General features: G+C 36.5%; 1 protein-coding gene across 1 annotated transcript; it reads right to left on the bottom strand.

Moving 5' to 3' along the window:
• Positions 1 to 12,613: 12,613 nt before the first annotated feature.
• LOC100931680 (C-type lectin domain family 1 member B) lies at positions 12,614 to 23,007 on the bottom strand. Its single transcript, XM_003771284.4, has 6 exons — positions 22,687 to 23,007; positions 20,000 to 20,098; positions 18,076 to 18,189; positions 17,760 to 17,911; positions 15,817 to 15,920; positions 12,614 to 13,303 (listed from the first exon to the last, which is right to left on the bottom strand). Exons 1-6 carry the CDS (start codon positions 22,757 to 22,759, stop codon positions 13,165 to 13,167), a joined length of 681 nt encoding a protein of 226 aa, XP_003771332.1. The 5' UTR covers positions 22,760 to 23,007; the 3' UTR covers positions 12,614 to 13,164.
• Between the last annotated feature and the right edge of the window lie 420 nt (positions 23,008 to 23,427).

Genomic DNA, 23,427 nt, shown 5'->3' with positions numbered 1-23,427 from the left:
CATTATTGATTAGAGAAATGCAAATTAAAACAACTTTGAATTAACTATTTCATACCTATCAGATTGACTTGTGTACAGAAAAGGAAACTGATAAATGTTAGAGGGATGTGGGAAAATTGGGACACTAATATATTGTTGATTTAGTTGTGAATTGATCCATTCATCTTGAAGAGAAATTTGAAACTATTTCCAAAGGGATATAAAAATGTGCCTTTGATCCACTAATACAGTTACTAGGTCTACATTCCAAAGAGACTAAAAAAGTGGAGTGGAGTAAGGACCTATTTGCAAAAGAATTTTTTATAGTAGCTCTTTTTATGATGGCAGAGATTTGGAAATTGGGGGGAATGTCCTCAACTGGGGAATGACTAAACAAGCTGTGGTATATGATTATAATCTATTGTGGTATAAGAAATGAAAAGAAGGATGATTTCATAAAAATCTGAAAAGACTTAGATTAAGTGATGCAAAGTGAAATAAGAAGAACCAGAAGAACATCAGAAGAACACTGTACACAGTAGCAGCAATAGTGTACAATGATCAACTATGAATGACTTAGTTATTCTCAGAAAAACAATAATGCAAGACAATTCCAAGGGACACAAGATGAAAAATTGGTTTCCATCCCTAGAGGAAGAACTGATGGAGTCAGAATACAGATTGAAACATAATATTTTTCATTTTCTTTAGTGTGTATGTGTGTGGTTTTTTATTATTTTGGTCTTTGTTTTCTTTCACAATGTTACTAATATGGAAATGTTTTACATGATTGCACGTGTATACCATCTCAAATTGCTTACCAACTCAGGAAGAGAAGAGGAGAAAGAGGACAGGAGAGAATTTAGAATTCAAAACATATTAAACATAATAGATTTGCAGTTTCCTATACAATCATCTTTTTATTATTATGTTGTAGAAATGCTTGTTTTATTTCATAAATTAAAAATAAAATACATTTTAAATATTGAAAAAAAAACTCTGGGTGAACTATAAATATTCATTCACAATGGGTCAACAGAAGTCTAACTATAGTCTCCTTTTTAGGGTCTAGGGATACCCTAAGACATTGAAGGTATTTTTAAAAATGTTATTAGCTCAAGTCTCCATTCTGGTATACTATCTTCATTAATTATTATCTCCTTTATATTATCAATATAAAATTCACCTTTAGTCCCTTTGACCATCTCCTTTTTCAATGTAAAGAAACAGAAGCACAAAGTTCAGTCCTGTCTTAAATCCAATGGCATATCCCCACATGATACATTACTACTTGTCTTATTGAGTCACCCTAAGTGACGTGAATCTCATCTTGCTCCTTTCTTCAAAGATTATCACTCACTATCATTTAACCAATTAACATTAATTATCTTTCACAAAGGGACATTTTTTTTATTTTTTCTAACATAAATGAACTACAAGCAAACCTTCTCCAATAAGCCAGCTTAATCCTGGGGAGGGTGAGTTCAAATTTAAAATGTTTAATACAAAATATTCATCCCATCAAGTTCAAGACATTGATGACCAATGAAAATATTACAGAAAGTAGTATCTCAGATGCTGGTTTTGGTTCACTGCTGAGCTCAGTCCCATAAGTTATTCCTCCTTAGGAGAATACTGACAGCATAATCTGATATAAACCCTGATCCCTAGATATCTAGTAACTCTACAAAGCTTTTAAAATTTTAAAATTAAAATTTAAGCTTTTAAAATTCATAGTCTTGAGGAGTGATTCTCCCAACTCCCAACAGCATTAACAAGTCAGATGTCCCAAAGAACAAAAAAGATTAAATTTTAGGACTTTGGGTTTACATAAATTGAGTCTGATCTCATTGAAATCACTCTCTTTGATTTGTTTCCCATCCAAGGCTTTTCCTGGGAACCTCAGAATAAAAGAACTTTTGAGTTCCTATGAAAGCCCTTAGGAATAATAATATGTTAAATACAAAATAGGATTTATTTTATCTAGTAAAAAAAAGAATGGATTCACAACTATGCCTTAGTTAATTCATGTGAATCCATTTTAATGAACTTCTTTCCTTCCTTTTCTAGTGGCATCTATTTTCCCCTACTGACCAGCAGAAACTCCTGTTCCTATGTAATGGGATTTTAACATATAATCAGAAATGGATATAATCCCAAATGGAGACACCCTCATGGAAGATTCCTTGGGATCTGTTTTTGGGAGAAGATATTCTGAGTTTCCCTACCACATGAATAGGGAACACCTCTTTCTATTGACTACATAGCTGTATCAGACTGTATTTTTAAAACTACCGGACTGAGACTGCCTTATTCTCTTCTTGGTGATGTCCAGAGGGTTGTGGAGGAAGAAAATACAAGTGTCATGCATTGACCTGGATGTGGGGGAAAAGCTATCATTGCCCTGTCCTTTTTAGACTAGGTGGCTTTTAGCATCCAGGCTTAGGGTTTTCTTGTTTAATTTGTGCTTTTTTCAGGTGCATGTGAAGGAATTCCTGGACTCAGGACACCTTGAGTCATGGTGACCTTGGAGACAAGATTCCAAGCTGGATATTACTGCTAAACCACTGGGTAATCTCTGACAATATTGGGGGCCAGAACAAAAGTTCAGGGCAGGGAGAATTTGGGACTTGAGAGTTGGTGGAGCCATCTCTGTAAGAACAGAGTCAGGCTGTGAACTTAATCCCTCTCCCCTCCTCAGAGGCTGGGGTGGGATGGGGAGAGTATGGATTATGTCCCCATGTGCTGGGGAAAGTGTTTGCAAAGTTGTTGTAGCTAAATCTTTGAGGTAAATTATCTTTAGTAGAAACTAATCCTATTGTTTAATGGTTATATGGAACTAGAGTTCAGGGGACTGCTAAAATTGGAAGGGAACACAATTGATGAAGGTTTGGCAGAGAAACTAGAAAACTCCATCCCCAAATAGTAGAGAACTCTGGGAATGGGGTGAAATGTATCATAGCTGGTCTTAAGGAAGTGGGAGACTAGTCACTGTAATGTCTAGTTGAAGTTTACCTGGTAAAAAGTACTCAAGGTCAGGAGAAAAAAAGTAGAGAAAAGAGTATATATCAGAGATGTTCTAAAGTAGAATTTATGGAACTTAGTAACATTAGACATGGGGTGCTGAGAGGGAAAGAATAAGGAGTCAAGAATTTCACCTAAATTGGGAACCTAGACTATTGGGAAGTTTAGAAGGAGTGTAATTGAGTTGGTTGATTGAGATCAGTTTGGGAGATGTGCAGTTTAAGATGTCTGTAGGACATTTAGTTTGAAGTGTCAAAAAGGCGATTGGATATATGAGAAGAGATTCTACGTAAACAGAATTGAGAATCATCTGTATGGAACTGACAATTGAATCCAACAGAGATGATGAGATTGCCAATGAAATAGAATAGAGGAAGAAGAGAAGAAGGTCCAGGATAGAGTCTTGTGAGTCAACCACAATTAGCATCACCAAGATGTTTTTGCTATGAAGAAAAGTTGATCATGTAGTAAGAATCAAAAATGACAGTTGGATCTCCAGATTATGCCACTGGTACTTGTGTAATGTGAGGAAATGAGGAAGACCTCCAACATGGGTGGATCCTCAGTAATGGGAAGAACTAGACAAGAGTCCATAAATAAACAGGTACAGACAGTTTGATGAGGTCATAGATGCATTTCAGTGTTGTGTATTTTAAATTGTAAGCTTCTAGAGAATAAGAATTTTATCTCTTCAATAGATTTCATAAAGTATTTGGAACAGCATCAAGTATATTGAGTGTCTTACTTTTGTTATTCAGTCATTTCAGTCATGTCTGATTTTTTTCTGACCTAATTTGGGATTTTCTTAGCAAAAATATCAGCACATTTTGTAGAAGAGGAACTGTGGCAAACAGAGCTAAGTTCTTTGCCCAGGATCATACAGTTATTAAGTGTCTGCGGCTGGATTTAAATCCAGAAAGATGAATCTTCCTGACTGAAGATTACTTCTAATACTGACAGTAAACAAAATTAATGATATTTATCACCTAGTATAATGAGTACAAGATGATAATGACTATATTCAAGAATATTGGGAACCTGACTTTTCTTTTCTTTTCATATCTTTCCTGTTCTAAATTAAATTTTCTTGTCTTCTGTTTTAAATTCTCTTTCTCTCCTCTCTCCACTCATAGAGAAGGCAAGATAAACAAAACTATTTCAAATATGTAAAAACATGCAAAACAAACTGAACCTTTTTTCTTTTCACCTTTGGTCCCTTTGACCATTCCTTTTTTCAATGTAAAGAAACAGAAGCACAAAGTTCAGTCCTGTCTTAAATCCAACTGAGTGACTCAGTAAAACAAGTAGTAATGTATCATCTGGAGATATCTTTGTGGACATATCATGTGAACCTCATCTTTTTCCTTTGTCAACTCTGATTAGGTCAGTTTCACAAGGATTGTCTAGTTAGTATAACCTTAAAGGAATTTAGTTTTCCAGACTCTCTTATTATCATAGTTAAGGCAGCCATAATGTGCCAGACTGCCTTATTAGCATCTTTAAAATAACCATGATGGGGATTAAAGTTTCCTAAAACTATTTTTTCTAAGGCAGCCTCAACATCTCAATATACATCCTTGTTCCTGTTTTTATTTCCTCCTCTTTCCTAAGACTTTCCAAATTATGATGTCAAACCCTTGAGGTTATGTTTCTTCTATAAAAGATGTGCTCATGATGAAGATCTTTGCTAATTCCTTTTCAGGACTAAGTTAGCTAGGAAGTATTCTTCCCTTTAAATGGCTTTTTCCTCCTGGTTAATTGTGAGTTCCACTAGGGAACTTGTCTTTCTCCTTGTTAATTGTTAAAAAAAAACTTCTTTCCTTGCTAACTCCTGTGTGCTATTTACATTATAAATAGTAAAACTTTGTAGCTTGTGATGGATGCCTATGACATAATTTCTTTATGTTATAAACTGAGTCTCCATTATGTTATTTTTATATAATATCCTCTTATAATCTATCATTCTCTTTAATCTATTTTATATTACTTGGTGCCTATTTTACCTCTTCATAAGTATCATGGAATTTTTCCACCTGATTTATAGCTGAAATAACTTATCTCTATTGCCCTTTAGAATTTGAGTTTCTTGAGGTCAAAGGCTAGCTCTGGTTTTCTATTTGCATATACACATGGTTATCAATTTTTTCAAAGCACACATTTGACCATGTACTTTCTCTCCTCAATAAACTTCCTCATTGTCTTTAGGATCAATTATATGATCTCTTCTACTTATCATTTAAAGTCTTTCACAATATAACTTTAGCTTCTTTCCCCCCAAAATTATAAACTACATGTACTAATAAATATTACAGTAAAAAATCAATCAATCAGCTAACATTTATTATCTGCTTACCATGTACCAGACACTGTGCTAAGCACTGGTGTTTTGTAAGCACTAATCTATCCCATTCAGACAAAAACACCGATAGCTTATACTGCTAATGTATTTTCCTGGTACCCCAAGGACTAAAGTCTGCCTTGGTACCTGTATTCTTGTTGAAGATCCTTTTCATGTTATGGTTAGTAATTCTCTTTTTATAAGCTGATAAATGGTTTGGACATGATTGTTTTATTTCAATTCTAAACCTGAATTACTAAAGTAGATTGAGTCAGAACAAGCTTAAATTAGTTACCAGAATTAGATCAGAATGATTAAAGGGGAAAGACTATGCAGAAGAAGACTAGCCCCAAGTGATCAGCTGATATAATATGAGAATCTTGCCTCCTTTGACCACCAAGGTCCTGATAATGTTTGATTGTATATAACCAGTCAGTCTTCAATGATTTGGGGAGATTCAAATGTAAACCATGTACGCAACAACTAAAGACAGATATGAATGAGTTCTGTGCCTAAAAGGATGCATGTAAACTTTTGGTTTTTGAATGTTCAAAATTTTTGTATTTGTTGTGGGATAGTGACCTCCAGGCCCACCAGCTATGGGAGGCCTGACATTCCCTAAAGACTTTTTTTGGGGGGATGGGAGGCAAGCATTTTGAACTCAAATCTTCCTGACTCCTACCACTGTGCCGTCCGGATATAGACTTTAAATATAAGAATTGTCTAAGTGAATTGCTAGGGACACTATATTTAGTGTTTAGGAGATCATGAATGCTCTTTGACTCCAGACACTAGACAGACACTTAAAAAGACACCAAACCCTAAAGATATTTTGAAAATTGAAGACTTGGATAAATGTGCCAAATGCCTTCCCAGTTTATTTGCTGAGGACATTTTGAAAAGAGAGACAATTACGGCTTTCACCTTCTCTCCAGAACAGTGAACTATAATAATTCTTTTTCTCAATGGCATCTTAAGAACCAGAGAAGACATTCCTATAGGATGGGTCTTGGTAGGGATCCTTGATGATCTTTTGCTACTCCGGTGCCTATTTGTACATGATAGCTATGAGTCTGTTTTGTATATCTTCTGATCCCTAGTGAATAAGAACAATTCTGACATACATTCCTGTGGTTTGCCTCAGCATGGCAGGAAAGTTGTCTGGCAGCATCCAGGGACTAGCACAGAGGATGAGTGCTCAGGCTTTAGCTGGAGGAGGGTCATTGTTAGACCCTGGAAGAGTGGACCAGTGTTCACCCCCATATAGAGAAGAAGTACCTGTGGTCACTGGCAAAGTGAACAGAAGCATAAACTTCAATACTGTGAAGCAACATGGAGTCTACAGGGGCATTGTCATGGGAACACACACAAGCAAGTCCAACACTGCCTTTTGCTCATTATAATCTGAAATTGATAAGGCTTTTCTATATAATTACTGCTAGAGAACTTAGTTGCCAATGGATAATTCCTTCCCAGGAAGGGCTGAAAAGACTAAGATGTGCTTAAAAGCACTGAATTACAGTGCTCTGTTTTCTAATGAAAAGGTGGAAAGGAAGCTCTCTGCTTAGCCTCCTCAGAAAAAAGGAATAATTCCTCAGCAGGGGCTTCTAAGGAGGCAAAGATTTGACATTTAGTTTGATGGGCTTATGGGGAAGCAAGATGTTGGCTCACAGTCTCAGGAACACTGAGAACATCATACAGGGAAAGTTTCAGTATTGATAGACCTTGGCACTAAGATAAAGTGAATGCAAGAATGTAGTGACCTCTCAACTACCTTGCTATGTGTCAGATCTATGGTAAGGATCAGTAACTCTGTCTGAAATGTCATTATCAGGGTGGTTATACTTTTTTTTCCTCATGCTCCTTCTTTTCATGTTTACTGTTATACATTGGGAGAGCTAACATGAAGGACAAACACTTGACATGATCTTCCTATAGACCAAATTGTTAAGATATGAGTCTTGATCTTTTTAAAAGGAAAAAGGCAAAGCCTGGGATTTCTATTAGCTATTCACTTCCATATTTTTTCACTCCTTCAGAGTGGTGCTATATGCTTTTATTTCTATTTTTGTTTTTCCCATCATCCTTTCAGACTTCTCACATCTTCAGGGATAGTGTTTTTCAGCAAAGGCTTAAAAACCATTTAAGTGCTAGATGGTATTGTCAAAGACTTTAAAAATTTTTCCAGAAAAGGTGGTACTTCACAGAAACAGCATCTATTTATTAAGCACTTAAAAATCAACAATAAACAGAAATATTCCATTATACAAGAAGAACAATAAAGAAGATCGTATGTGAATCTTATGAACTTCTATTACATATAGATTGTTCTTTTAAAAAAAAATGGTGTTGTTCAGTCATAGCTCACTCTTTGTGACTACATTTGGGGTTTTCTTGGCAAAGATACTGAAATGATTTTGCCCTTCTCATTTTTTAATAGATGGGGAACTGAGGCAAATAGTGTTAGGTGACTTGCCCAGAGTCACATAGCTAGTAAGTGTCTGAGGTCAGATTTGAACTCACAAAAAATGAATCTTTTTTACTTCAGGCCCATTGCACTGTCCACTGCATCACTTGGCTGCCATCTCACCAGCTATGTGTATTACCATTATATAGCTATGTATGATACATAGCTATGTATATATTATATTTAATCAGGTAGTTACAAAATTGTCATATTTCCCTTTCTGAACTTTTTGTTTTGATTTTGTCTGTGTATTTTTTTCATTTTGCTGATGTTTGGTTTTTTTGTTCTTGTTTGTTTTGGTGGGGAAAAAATGATTTATTTAGTGGAAGCAGTTATAGGCAAAATAATGGAATACAATAGGCACCAGGAATGGTAAATATGAAATAGTGTTGGGAGAACATAGAAAGGGGTTTGAATTATTAATAATGGAAAGATTAAGTTCCCTAGTGGAACTTACCATTTACCAGGAGAAAGGAAACACAGTATGAGGTTGGGGAATGCCCTTAGCTGGTAGGCTAAATCCTAAAAGGGACTTAGCATCCCAAAAGAGTTAGGGAGCTATAGGAAGAGAATTGGGATTAGAAGAGATACTACATGGCATGGTGGAAGGGTAGGTAAGGAGGAAAGATACCACAAGCCATGATATATTGACCCAAAGGAGAGCAGTAGTGAACATGGCAGTGGGCCATAAGTTGTTTTATACAGAAAACTTAGCCACAGGGACTTGACATAACTTGGATTACTTACTGAATTACCTCCAGAGGGTGGTACTATGGAACTAAACTGATCTCAATTATCAGAACTTTCTTCCTGCCTGCTCCAGGAAATCAGTTTTTAAGTTTCTCTCTGCCCAACACACCCACTATTCAGGATCTCATCCTTTTCCCACTCTTTTAATTTTTCAAAGAAATCTTTTAAAAAATGGGTTGGGGGGTCTCTAAACAGAAGGGGGTCTTTCAGATTGATGCTGGAAATTTTTAGAGGCTAAATTCTAGGACACTTGCTAAGTAATGTCCAGAAACTAGGAGTAAAATTTTGTGGTCTGTGGGGCTGAAGTGATACAGAGATGAACTGAAACCAAACTTTGATGATATCACGAGGGTATATAGTTGGGTAACCAGGGCACAATAGCAGAAATTGGCACAAAGTCAGTTTGCATCTTACTGTGGGCCCATTAAACACTGAATAATATTTTGCTGGGATCCATTCACCCCAATAATCAGTTCTTTTCCAACCAAATGGGGCCCAAAGTCCTTTAATTTCATTTTTTGAAATGGTAATGGATGTAGATTTGGAGGGGTGAGCCAGAAAGTGATTGAAGTGAATTATCTAGTAAATTCTGAGTCAGATCCTTGAAGATGGTCAATACAGCTGTCTAAAGCTAGTCATTTGAAGGTGACCAAGCCTAGAAGAAAAAAAATCTAACAAACAGAGATTAAGGACAGTATAATTGCAAACAGTAGAGAGATTGCTTGGGTAGCCAAAGCTATATGTGCCAGAATGTTCAAAAGTATTTAGGCATTGGTTAGAGAGGATATACTTTAGAGGCATGGATGGTGCTTGAAATCAGGCTTTGTTCTATATGTTTATATAGTTAAAGGAGCAAAAAAAAAATACCAAGAAGTATGGGCAAAATGATTCATCTGGAAAAAGTATGATCAATTTTCTCTACCTTTCCTGAAGACTGAGGATGTCTGACAGAGTGGAGATAATAATTCATTTTAAGTTCCTTTGCCACAGTTTGGATTATTTGTGATGTGAAGGTTATTCCCTCTATAAGGAGTTGGATAGCTCATGATATCTTTTAGTACAGACAACAGAATCTGCAATCAGCTGATAAAGAAAACCTAGAAATAGCAATTAAAAGGAGCGGGCGGGGGGGGGAGGGTGGACTTCTCTGGAGGTTTCAATTTCCAGAGACCTTTATTAAGTGTCCCTTTAGCAAAAGCCTACTCAAGAACAAAGACCCATTTAAGGCTGGGATATTGATTAGAAGTGGGGTGCCAAGCAAAGACTGTAGACAAGATCCTCATAAGGAAGATTGCTCTAGGAAGCTGAAAGTTATATTTCAAAAAACAATTTTTGGAAAAGAAAATCCCACTAGACTAATTGAGTCATCCAATTTCTCCTTAACAGGGATCTGAGAATGATCCCCTGTTAAAAGGCTGGATTTTTAAGATAGAAATATTAAGCCCAAATCCCTATGAGGTATATGTGCAAAATCTCTCTGCCAATCTTTTCTAGACAAGCAACAAGTATCCTGCCTAATAGCTTCTCCTAGCTTGTCCACAAGAAACTAAAGGACATTCTTTGTAACCTGGAATAGACCTAAGAAAAGTTTCCACTGGCAGGGATAAGAAACTGGCCTGAGGATAAACGTTTAAAACCACCGAGAGGGAAAAGAATATATTCCCTCTTTATCATGGTCTGTTGTAGGATAGACTGAGAGAGGCCAGCATGAATTGGCCAGCAGTTTTTCATATTAAATAAGTTCTTTATAATAAAAATGTTTGATCCACAGGGCAGACAGGACAAACATTTTATTTCCCATTGACTTTTTGCTCATGGTTTTTAAGCTGACTACTTGTTCTGAATATAAAAATTTGGTGTAAGAGAGAAAAATCAGGGGCAGGACAAAGCATACTTAGCTATTTGCCTTCAGGTATTAAAACTACAAATGAATTTCACTGTTTTTCCAGACTCAGGAATAGATGGGAATCATTGATTGGGAAATCAAGTTAGAAGGGTCTGATCTCAAATAGAGCTCAAAGGGCCATCCTTCAAACTCCTTTTTACCCAGATAAATAAACTTCCACCTTCTGAAATCCTGTGACATTTCTCTGGGATGGCAGGTTTTCTGACTTACTGGTCCTCATCCATACCTGTATTCAAACTTAAGAAATAATATTAATTATAATCCCCCCCATTTTTTTTCTCTCCAATAGCCATGTCCCATATCAGAGATTTCAGATCAAAAAAGTAAAAAGGCCTATAAAATCATTGTGGGTGTTAGGCTAATGTAATGGGCTGCAAGCATTTGCAATTATGGGTGTGTCATAAGCAATAAAAACAGATAATGAACCTGCATATACTTCTAAACATTTTGCACACTTTTGTGCACAGTATTAGATTTTACACACCACTGGCATACTCTTTAATCCTCAAGGACAGGCAATAGTAGAGAGGAGAAACAGAGACATTAAGATGCTCTTCCAAAGACAAAAGAAAGGGGGAGCCACAGGTTACCCTAGAGAACTTCTAAATCTAGCTCTTTATACTATTAACTTCTTGATTTTTGACAAAGATGCACTGGCTCCGGCAGACAGGTTTTATAACCCACCGGAAGGTCAGTGTCCAGTGCGAGCAGCTCCATTATCTTTAGATAATCGCCAGGTGATGTGAAGAGACCCAGAAAGTGGTGAATGGAAGGGGCCAGATAGGTTAACTGCTTGGGGGAGAGGGTTTGCTTATATCTCTACAGGTGGAGAAGGAATCAGATGGATGCTAACAAGCCATATTCGCCTTGTCCATCAAAGAGAGAGGGAGCAGACCCTTGAAACAAAGGAAAAGACCCAAGAAACATTGGGTGGTTCCGTTGTTGACTGTGCCCACCACTGAAAGAGCATGGCAGTTATGGCGTTTGAATCATGGACATCAAAAATTGTTGGACTTCAAAACCCTCAGGAATCATTGGAATCCCTGACACATAATAAGATTGTTGTAGGACTTGAAAGCCCTCAGGAATCATTGGATTTTCTGAGAAATGATAAGACTGTTGCAGGACTTCAAAAACTTGAGGGGATCATTGGATTCCCTGACGCGTGAAGCATTGGACAATAAATAGATTGGTTTTGGACTATCTCTTGGCTGCTGAAGAAGGCATATGTGTAACTGTTGTTTATATACTCTCCCTCTAGGACTTCAGGAAATCTTTTACAATACCATGTTGATTTATGTTGTTTGTTATACCACTACTTGCATGTACAATTCATGTTTGTTATACCACATTGAGCCTGCACTGGCTGTGGGGAGAGTCATCATTAATAACCTGTGCATTATTACTATGTGCTTCTATAATACCTCCCATGCTGATGGGTTTGTCATACCTGTTTCTAATAAGATCCTTCAGCCCAGAAACCCGCTAGCAATCCCCATTTCCCTTTGGTGCTTTTCATCTCCCTTCCTGAGATGTCAGGGAGGGTGTGATCATCTCCTTTTTAGTGCTTTCACCTCCTTTCCTCAGAAGTCAGAGAGGGTGTGATCACCTCCCCTTGGGAGCTTTCACCTCCCTGAGAGGTCAGGGATGGTGTGACCACCTGTGTTCTAAAACAAAAACAAGTGGGAGATGTAATGGGCTGAAAACTGAGTTGATGCACTGAGGTCCGAGCACTTAAGGCTAATTACCAATTGGACAATACTCTATTAGCATATGCTTGGAGAAAGAATGGCCCTGCCTACTCTCTGTGCAGGTTTGATCTGTTTGGTGTATAGAGAGATTGAGACAGGATTTAGGGGGTGGGGTGAGAAAGCCAGAGTCACTCCTGGCAGATTCGTGTCATGATTCCTCTCACTTCTTATTGCCATTCTGTTCACGTCCAAAAAGAATAAAGATCAAGGACTTTTGCTTATCCTGACTCCAGCTGATTCCAAAGTATCCAGGGTGCTAACATGGTCATCACAGGCTAATATTATTTTTTGAATATCTGTTATGTCCCACTGTTTCCTTTCCACTCTGACACCCTCCCTTGAAGTAAATAAATTCAGTGAAGCAAAATCTATCACCACATTGGGCACATGGGAAAATATGTATCTCATTCTTTATTTTCAGTCTATCCCCTTTCTGTCAATAGACAGCATGCTGCTTCATCATTAGATTTCTTCTGAAGTTCCAACTGAAGTTGATCAGTATTCTGTTGTATTCCAAAGTTGTTTTCCTTAGGAGACTTTGTAGGAATAATTTTGGTATTCTCCTGGAGGTGTTCTGAATCTGGTCAAGTGCTTAATCCACAGGACCCCAGCTATTCCTGCTCTGACTTATTTACATATGATTATGGCTGAGAAAGTAATGAGGAACATTCAATTTTGACACAACAAAAGTTAACAAGTAAAAAAAGGGCTTATGTGCAAAACCAAAACAAAACCCAACAATTTGGGAAAGAAGGCTGAAGTTAGGGTATGTATGGGTGCAGGAAGATGATAAAAAAGAGCGTGTGTGTGTGTGTGTGCGTGTGTGTGTGTTTGTGTGTGTGTGTGCTAAAGCAAGAGAGTAAAGTCTTTTCTTTTTCATTTTCTTACTTGCCACATCTATAAACTACTTCTCCTTGACAAATCATTCATCTTCTGTCTTTCCAGTATTTTAAATCAGTTGGTCTATTCTCACTGGCTTGGACTGCTCACACATTAAATAGTGTATGTTTTCACAAACTGAAGTATAAATTTTTCCCCTTTGAAAATAGGCACAATTCTGATTTTCTCCATTTCCCAAAAGTTCAAACCTGTGGAAGGAAAGTAGGTAAAAGTTAATAAAAACTGTAACTTAATTAAAAAGCAGAGTAAATATTTATTGATCACCAATTATCTGAATAATCAACCATGTATTAGATTTAAAACAGACCTTTCTCTCAAAGAGCTTAGTCTCATTTAGGAAAAAGTTGACGTGAAAATTTAAGGAATAATACAAGGCACTATATCAGGAAATGTCGAATAAGTTATGAGTTCAAGGAAAAGAGCAATCACTGTGGACTGAATTGGGTAATTAAGGAAGATTCTATAAAGTAAGTGTGTATTTTTTTGTGTGTGTGTGTATGTGTGTGTACATTTAGAGCATGACACAGTCAAATTTATACTTTAGGAAAACCACTTTGGCAGATAAGATTATAGACAGGGAGACATTAACAGAGTATTTTAGTAAGCCTATTGAGAAGTAAAGAGATCCTAAATTATTCTGTGAGTAGAGAGGAGGAGATAGATGTGAGGGATGATGTAGAAACAGAAATGACAGAATTGTAAACAATTGGTTATATGGGGGATGTGAGAATGAGAAGCCAAGGATAACAAGAAAGTTGCAAGTCTGAGGCACTAAAAGAATAGTGTTGTCCTTGATAATAATAGTGAAGTTTGATAAAAGAGTAGGCTTGGGAAAAAAGATAATGAATTCTCTTTGAAACACATTGAATTGAGATGCCTACAAGAAATCCAGTTCAGTTGTCCAAAATTGGTGACAGAGGGCTAAAACTCAAGGGAGATGAGGAATCATCTGAATAAAGATGATAATTTAACCCATCGTAGCTGATGAAATCACTAAGATAGTAAATATTGAGAGGGGAAAAAAGAGGGCTGACGAGGGATCCTTAGGATATCATATGTTCTGGCCTAGGTCCACTTCTTTTCTCCATCAACACTGTTTCTTCTACATCAACTCCCATGAATTCAATGATCATCCCTATGTGGATGATTTTCAAATCTACCTTTCCTATCCAAACTCTCTGCTGATTTCCTGTCTCATAGGGCCAACTGCCTATTAGACATCTCAAATTAGATATCCAGTAGACATTTTAAATTTAACATCCAAAATAAAGCTCATCATATTTTCCCCAACCTCTCCCTCCCTCTTATTTTCCTTATCACCTAGATGGCAATACCATCCTTCCAATCCATAAGGCTTACAACCTAACAGTCATTCTGGACTATATCTCTTGCTCTCTAAATCCAATCTATTGTCAAGGTATGGCTATTTCACCTTTGATTATTTGGTTTCCTCATTGCCTATTCTTATTCCTTTAATCTCTTTCTCAACTCTTATTGCCAAAGCTAGCATTTCTAATACAATAATAAATAGTAATAGGTGATAGTGGGCAACCTTGTTTCACTCCTGATTTTATTGGGAATGGTTGCAGTTTGTCTATTTCACCTTTGAAGCAAATACTCCTTTATCTTTTCTGTCATTGCCATTACTCTAGTATAGATCCTTATTATCTTATATTTGGACTATCAAAATAACCTTCTAATGGATCTGTGTGCTTCAAGTTTCTTTCATTCCAATCCATTCTTCAATCAAACACTTAAATGATTTTCTCAAAATGCATGTTGTCAGACATGGTTACATGGCTCCTATCCAATAAATTCCTGTGGCTCCCTGTTGTCTCCAGGATCAAATATAAAATCTTCTATTTAGCATTCAAATTCTCTATCTTTCCAGTCTTCTTACACTTTACTCCCCATACATACTCTTGATCAAATAACACTGCCCTCCTTGTTATTTCATGAATCATTCATTCCTTCTCTCATCTCCAGGCATTTTCTCTGACTGTCCCCCATGCTTGGAATACTCTCTCTCCTCAACTCCACATACTGCTTTCCCTGATTGTCTTTAAGTCTCAACAAAAATCCCATGTTGTTATACAAGGAAGCCTTTCTCAATCCTTCTTAATTCTAGTGCCTTCTCTCTCAATTGTTTCCTATTTATTCTGTATATAGTTTGTATATATGTGCTTGTTGTGTCTCCCTTTAGATTATGAGCTCTTTGAGAACAGGGGCTATATTTTGCCTCTTTTTGTATCCCCAATGTAAGCATTGTCTTATGTGTACAATGTGTACAATGTCTGGCACATAGTAAGCATTAAATTAGGCTTATTGACTGATTTCTTGGTATAGATGATATCTACTAAAAGAAAATGAGAAAGAATGGTCTGACAAGTCAAAACAAAAAGTTTATGTTGGGGAGCAAGGGAATATAACATAGATTGAGGCTAGCTTGTTAAGGATCTTTAATATTAATCAATCTTTTAGATCACAAGATATAATTATGAGCTATTTCTACCAGAAATAGTTTTCTGGTGCTGTAACTGCACTCCATTGCCAGTTTTATCTACTTCAGAGATGGAATAAAGTAACTGGCAGCAGAGGAAAAACAGCAAAAAAGTGAGAGAATAGGAGTGTAATTCTTGAAGAATGCCAAAGGAGTAAAACATCCTAGTTGTATCTTAATTATAGGTGTCTAGTGACTTACAGATCTTTAGAGAGAGGTGAACCATCTTCCCAAACCCAGTTCCCATCAGAGTTTCGGGACAGTCCAATCCATCGAGTAGAAGAAATTCTTCCTTTGATGAAATCCTGAAGGGAACAAATGGAGCCCTACTTGTCAGAGTTACTCATGGTGGTGACAATTAGACAAGATTCCGTTATATCAAAGATAAGAAAATAAGCTGGTGAATTGATTGTCTACAAAAAGCTATAAGGACTCCAACATTTGTGGTTTTAGAATGAGAAAGATTCCATGATCTGAGAACTCCCGATAACAGTTTTATTATTATAACTTTGGGTTCAACACTAAACTGAAGTATAAATTGCATCTGAGTCATCCCCCAAAAATGCTTATATTATATATTTCATATTATATATTTCAGAGTCTGCTGGTAAGAAAATCTCTCACAATTTATGAACCAAAAATAAAGTGCAAGCATAGAATGAAATTAAATTAGTAAAATAGATGCAACATAGGGTGAAAGTAAAGGCATGATTTATGATTGAGACTTGAATACTTTTTGAATTAGGTGGTAAGATACAATAGTTTTCCCTGACTTTAGGAAAATTACTTTGTCCATTAAGTACAGAATGGATTGGAATGGAGAGATACTTGAATTAGGGAGATTATTGCAATAATCCAATCAAGAAGTGATGAGCAGTTGAACTAGAGAGGTGACTGTGGGGATAGAAAGGGACAGAAGAGCAAAAAAAAAAATCTCATAGTAATGAAATATGACACAGGTTTTTTTTGTCAGGTAACTGATATCTGAGGTTACTATTCTACCATTCACAGTCACTTACTAGAATCAAGATGTAAATGACAGTGGGCTGCCTTCCAAATGTGTTGGGCATCATTTTTTCCTGATACAAAAGTCTTTCTCTTTCCAAAACAAAACAAAACAACCCCCTCCCCCCACTAAAAAATATGACTCTAGCTCACCATTCATTATAGAACTACTTAATCCACTTTTTTTTTTTGGAGGCAATTAGGTTTAAGTGACTTGCCCAGAGTCACAAATACCTCAGTCCAATTTTGAAATCCAGTTCTCCTAACTGCAGGATTAGTGTTTTATCCACTTTGCCATCTGGCTTCCCTTAATCTACTTTTTTTTTTCCTGAGCCAATTGGGGTTTAGTGACTTGCCCAAGGTCACACAGCTAGGAAGTGTTAAGTGTCTGAAATCAGATTTGAACTCAGGTCCTCCTGACTTCAGGGCTGGTGCTCTCTCCACTGTATCACCCAGCTGCCCCTCCCTTAATCTACTTTTAATGTCTTTATTGTCATAGAATCCATCCCAGAAGTAGAAGAAACCTCAGACATTCATTATTGGGTCCAACCCTTAACTGAAGTGTAAATCCATCTGAGTCAGTTGCATTAAGTGCTCATTTTTTGCCCTCTCTTTGTATACCGATTTCTTTACCAAAATGGCCTCATTTCATTTTCAGATTGCTTTGTCATAGGATCCTCCCTACTCATATTTGGTTGAAATGTTCTTCCCTATAGCTTTCAGTCACTGGGAATAATTCTTTATTCTTCAGATATGAACATCCATATGTATATATTTTTTTCAGGTAGGTATCTCTCCCCTAACTTTGGCTTTGAAGGTTTTTATAAGAAACTCAGAGTTTATAGAAATACAGGTGATAACTGTCTACTCTGTTTCCCTGTAAACTGGGGAGTTTCAAAGCATTTTCTGTATTGCCTGACTGGAAAGAGTCCTAGTCCTAGAAGACAAAGAAGACCTTCCCATAGAGGCTTCAGCAGTTCCAGGCAAAGTCAGAGGATATTGTTTACCAGTTTCAAGATCATTGTACTTTTCAGGCAGATAATATTTTGAGGAATTGAGAGGAATCAGCATGTTAGATTCACATGTACTTTCTGTACTCAATATCTCTCTGAAGTGGGATGAGAACTCAATATCCTTACCAAAACATCGTTGCTGAGTATGTTGGGAAGAGTGGCATTCCTTTTAGCACAGTATTGTTTACTCTCTGTCCATGTCAGATTGTGCCTGAAGAAACCATAACACTTGTCTCCATGATATCTCCAGTTGACGTCACAGGGGTTACATTTGTGACCTATAGTAAAAGCCAGAGCAAAGGTACCTATTCAGTCCAACTATGGTTTCCAGTTCTCTCATTATTGGAGTCTCTCCTCTCAGATCTCAAGACTTCAAAAAACTCCTGGTAGAGAGGGAGGGAATGGACTAAGGAGAGGGCAATGAGTCCCTGTACACACTTACCCACAGACTTTTGAATCAACTCTTGACAGAAGTTTTTTGCTACTTTCTGGAGAATCTCTGAGAGGTTTTCAATTTTCATGTGAAAGTAATCTTGTTGTATGCAGATTCCAGGAGCTGAAGGGTGTGTGTGGAAGAAATTCAATAATGTTAGTTTATAATGAGTGATACCAGGTACCCTAAGGACTTTCTATGAATTCAATAGTTGTTGATCTCTCAAATAATTTATGACATATAGGATAGGAAGTTCTGTAGGGGAATAAAGGGATAGAGTAAATCTAAATGATCAGATAATCAAGTTAACAAGTAATAACATAATATCTGATAATTCCACTTTTCCCTGCCCTGATCAGAACACATATTGGAATATTTTGTTCAGTTATGGGTACCACATATTAAAAAGAACCTTGGTAAGTTTTAGATGTCCAATTGAGGTCATGATGAAGAAGGGGCTTAAAATTGTGATACTGCCTTTCAAGTAAGTGAAAGGGGTTAGCTTGCTGTGCCTACTCCAGCTAAGAACAATGAATAAAAATTGCAAGGAAGAAAATTTAGTCACAATATAAGGAAAAATTTCTTGTTAATTGTTGTTCAGTCATTTTAATCAGGTCCATCTCTTTATGATGCCATTTGGGGGTTAGTTTGACCTTCCCTTCTCCAGCTCATTTTATAGGTAAGGGAACTGAAGCTAAGAGGGCTAAGTGATTTTCCCAGGTCAACACAGTTAGTGTCTGAGGCCACATTTGAAACCAGGAAGATTGGTCTTTCTAACTCTAGATTCATTGTTCTATCTATTGCACTACCCAGATACACCTCTTATTAGTTAGACTTGAGGTTCTTTCCACTTGTAATATTCTATGAAAGAGACCCAAAATAAAAGATGAAGAATCAAAAGACCTCTACAAAATCAATCAACAAACATTTATATGCTATCTAGCATGTGTCAAGCACTGTGTTAGATGCCTAGGATAAATTCAAAAGTAAAACTGTGGTTGCTGTCAAAGAAGAGTTTATGGCATATTAAAGGAAATGCTATTTTATTTCCATGAAATAACTAGGCAGCGTAAGTGGGTGCTTAATGTTGTTTCTCTATGCCATGTACAATTCCAGAAAATCAATCAACTATCTCATGAGTGTATACTCAATAGGCAAGAAATTTGGCAAAATGACTTATGGAAGTAAAACAATGAAATTTCAGAATTAAAAAGCAACTTAAAGGTTGGTTATCCAGTCCAATTCATTTTTCCAGAAATCTTCTCTATCTAAATCTATTAGTTAATAGTCATCTAGCTTCCACTTTAAGGCCTCCAGTGATAGGTAATTCACTAGCTATTTAATTCATTTTAATACTAAAAAATTGAATAAATTTAATAATTTAATAAAATAAATAAATTTGATAAAAATAAAATTGAATATATAAAGAAAAGCCTAAAAGAAACAAACAAAAAGGGCAGCTAGATGGTGTAGTCAATAGAGTACTGAGCTTGGAATCAGGGAGTTTCATCTTCATAAGTTCAAATCTGGGCTCAGATACTTAATTTGCTGTGTAAGCTCTGATAAGTCATCTAACCCTGTTTGCCACAGTTTTTCATTTGTAAAATGAATTGGAAAAAACACTTCAATATTTTTCCCTAACAAAACCCTAAAATGAGGTTATAGAAAGTTGGACATGACTGAACAACAATAACAAATTGCTAAATGGGAGTAAGAAAGAATGGCATTTTCCCCACAAAATCTCTGAAATCACTATTACATGTAAATTAGGGCTGAAAAACCTTACATTTTCACTTTTTTGGTATTTGAGATCTTGCTTCCCTAAAAGAGCTTAAGTATGGTGAGACGTTCTGTAGAGGTTAAGGTCCCTAGGACAGGATATAAGTTGGGGCTTTTTTTTCCATCCCAATCATGGGGGCCAATTGACACTTACACATTATTCCTAGTGTCACCAGACCAGCTGCCATCCCTAGGCACACGAACAGCAGTGTTAAAGCCATTGGACGCCACACAGGAGAAGCAGCAGATTCAACTGTGGGCAACCAGCAGGAGAGCAGAGTCAGAGAACAGCATTCATCTCCTGCAGACCCAGGCTAGGGGCTCTTCCTCACCTTCCCAAGAGCTGACCAGAAGTGAATGCAGCTCCAGAAACCAAACTTGTCTTTTGCCTCTTGTATCTCAGCATTTCCACACCCATCTCCAGGATAGACTGCTTCCCTGTTGTCTGCCTATACCTTTCCTCTTAATCTTGCATCTATGATGTGGACTGAAACTGCTGATTACTAGATTAACAGAAGGAAGGAAGAGCTAGTCTACATCTATCTTTTATGGCTATTCCTATATCTTTATATGCTTATTTATCCATATAGGCAGCATAGTGTAGTGAATGGATATATAGCCTCCAAGCCAGGAAGAACTGAGCTAAATCTCACTTCTTACATATATAAGTGGTATGAGAATCAGAGAGTTAAGCTCTTTGTATTCCAGAAACTTTCATAAATTGTGGAGAAAGTGCCCACTTACTTTGATAAGAGTTTTCTCACCTGGGAGTTTCCTTCACTAATGAAATAACAGGTTCCATCTCTAGAGTTACAATAAGGTATGTATGTGGTGGGTGAGTCTGTGTGTTTGTGTATTGATTGGTTGTTGTCCTTTGTTTTCAAAAAGGACCAAGATGACAGTACTATGGTTAGAGTCAAGTTACAGGATGTCTGACTGTGGCTGATCAGACTAATATAGAGTTGGACACAAATAGTCCCTATGAATATTTGGGGCAGTTTCTCTAATTTTATGCATTTTGCATTTTTTCTCTGGGCTAATTCAATTTTGGTTTGCTCATAGAGCACAGCAAATTCTCTGATGAGGGCACACCATGCTGGGTTGTCCTATGCCAGTGTCTCCCATGTCATACAATCAATTCTAAATTTTTCTTTTCTTTTTTTCTTTTCTTTTCTTTTTTTTTAGCTGAGGCAATTGGGGTTAAGTAACTTGCCCAGGGTCACAAAGCTAGGAAGTATTAAGTGTCTGAGTTCAGATTTGAACTCAGGTCCTCCTGACTTCAGAGCTGGTGCTCTATCCACTGCACTACCTAGCTACCCCTTTTCTAAAGTTCTTAAGAGAGACCTTGAGAATGTCCTTGTAGTGTATACCTTTCTACCTTTCCTCTTAACCTTGCATCTATGACATGAGCTGAAACTGGATTAACAGAAGAAAGGAAGAGCTATTTTTTACATCTTTAGTTACCTAGTGATTTCTTCCATTTTCATCTATTCTGGGTCTCATCAATAGGGATACCACTAAAGCCAAGCTGAATGTGAAGTGAGTTGCTCCCTAGTATGAATCTCTGATGATTCCCAATATTTCTCTCATTGGTAAGTAGCTTCATTTCCCCTTAATAATAAGATATCTTCAAAGTCCATTTTAGGTTGGGTAGAGTGATTAGGCAATCACAAAGGAATCATAGATATTTTTTGGATGCATAAATAGAGATGACAGCCACCAGTGTCGTATAGTGAAACATGAATTGATTTTAGAATCAAACATGGGTTCAGATTTTGGCTCTGTAGTTTACTACCATTGTGACCTCTGCATTTAAATTTCATCTGTAAAATATCCTTAAGTATTTTGCATTCTTATAGGAGTTACCACTTTTTTCTTAACTAAATAATATGGTTCTCAATAAAATAATATACGTATGATCATATGATCTCAAAGATATCTTCCAGTTCTAATGCTATGATCTTATTATCATCTCTTTCAATGGATCTCATTGTCTTTCCTTATATTTTCAACTATCTTTCTTCCAAATAAGTGTTTGAGCACTATAGAACTTCTGAACTCTGGCACATTATTTGACTAAGGGTAAAATAGCTCACAATTATACAATGCCTTAAATTTCACAAAGCACTTTATGTATGTGTGTGTGTGTATATATGTACACAATGTATATTATGTGTATATATGCATGCACATATATGTATATTGTATGTGTATGTGTGTGCACGCACACATTTATTTATATAATCTGATTTGATTCTCACAATATCCTGTAAATTAGTTCATTTGTTTCCTTCATTTCACAGATGAGGAAATTAAAGTTTAGAAAAGTTAAGTGATTTGTACAACATCACACAACTAGTCCAATGTCTGAGACAGGATTTTAGGTGTTCCCTATTCCAAGGTTAGCCTTTTATCCGTGATATTATATTATTTCTACTAAACAGACACACCTTATTGTAAATCTAAGGATGGAACTTGTTATTTCATTAGTAAAGGAAACTCTCAGATGAGAAAACTCCTATCAAAGCTAGTGGGCACTTTTTCTACAACTTATGAGAGTTGTTTAGAATACAAAGAGGTTGACTTATTTTTATACAACCTGTATAGGTAAGAAGTGAGATTTAGCTCAGTTCTTCTTGGCTTAGAGTCCAGCTCTCTATTTATTACATCATACTGCCTATATGGATAATATAAGCATATAAAAATACAGGCATATTCATAAAAGTATATGGATGACACTTTTTTTAAAAAAGGGAGTGGTGCTTTCCTTAATAACTTCTCAAATTAAAATAATTTTAACCTGTTGGCTCTTAGAACAACCAAGGGTATATGAATTCCTACCTTCATGTTCTGAAGTCACAGCTGTTGTTCTTGATTTAAAATTTAATGTGATATATCCATCTTCATCCTGCATGTCTTTTCCTTTGCTAGATTATAGTGTTTAGCATAGATTGCCACTCCAGAGAGCACAAACCACTTTTGCAGTTCCAAGAGCAATGTTTCTTTACTCTTATTTTTTCTTACTTTTGCTCCTCAGTATGGAGGAGTCACCTAAAGACTGGCTATATTATGCCTTTTTCAGGAAGTCTTCCCATGAATACTCAGAGATATACTGGCCTTGGACACGGAGGAAAAGGAACTTTTGGTGCGGAAACAGATGGAATGAATTCTTCTTTTTTTCTTATCTCTAGTGAGTGACAGAGGCATTTCATCACATGTATCCTTCCAAATAACCAATTCTCTTTCTTTTTCTTTTTCTCGCTGTCATATGTTTGTCTCCTTTCACTCTTCTTTCTTTCTTTCATTCCAACTTTTTTTTGTTCCATCCTTTCTTTCTTTTTCTTTCTCCCTCCTTTTTCTTTCTTTCTTTCTTTCCTTTTGAACAAAAAGAATGATCCATGAATTTCTTCACAATTTGAGTTTAGAATAGGACTATTGATCTTGGAGTCGGAAAGGTTGGGGAGAGGTATAATATGATCCAACTTCAAATCTGGAAAAGTTAAATATTTCATAACCTGATGTGGAGGGTTGGAGCCACTACTAGAAGTATATTATGGCTTTTTAATGTCCAGGTATTTCACA

This window comes from Sarcophilus harrisii, chromosome 5 (genome assembly GCF_902635505.1).
Source record: "Sarcophilus harrisii chromosome 5, mSarHar1.11, whole genome shotgun sequence".
NCBI lineage: Eukaryota > Metazoa > Chordata > Mammalia > Dasyuromorphia > Dasyuridae > Sarcophilus > Sarcophilus harrisii.
This window is presented reverse-complemented; position numbering and strand designations above follow the sequence as displayed.

Bases quoted from the DNA above. Each gene is read 5' to 3' on its own strand.
- LOC100931680 (XM_003771284.4), bottom strand. From the start codon at position 22,759: ATGCAGGATGAAGATGGATATATCACATTAAATTTTAAATCAAGAACA. The intron at 17,912-18,075 runs GTAAGTGTGTAC...CTTTTACTATAG, and splicing joins GTTGATTCAAAAGTCTGTGG to GTCACAAATGTAACCCCTGT. The intron at 15,921-17,759 runs GTAAGGATATTG...TGTTCCCTTCAG, and splicing joins TACTCAGCAACGATGTTTTG to GATTTCATCAAAGGAAGAAT.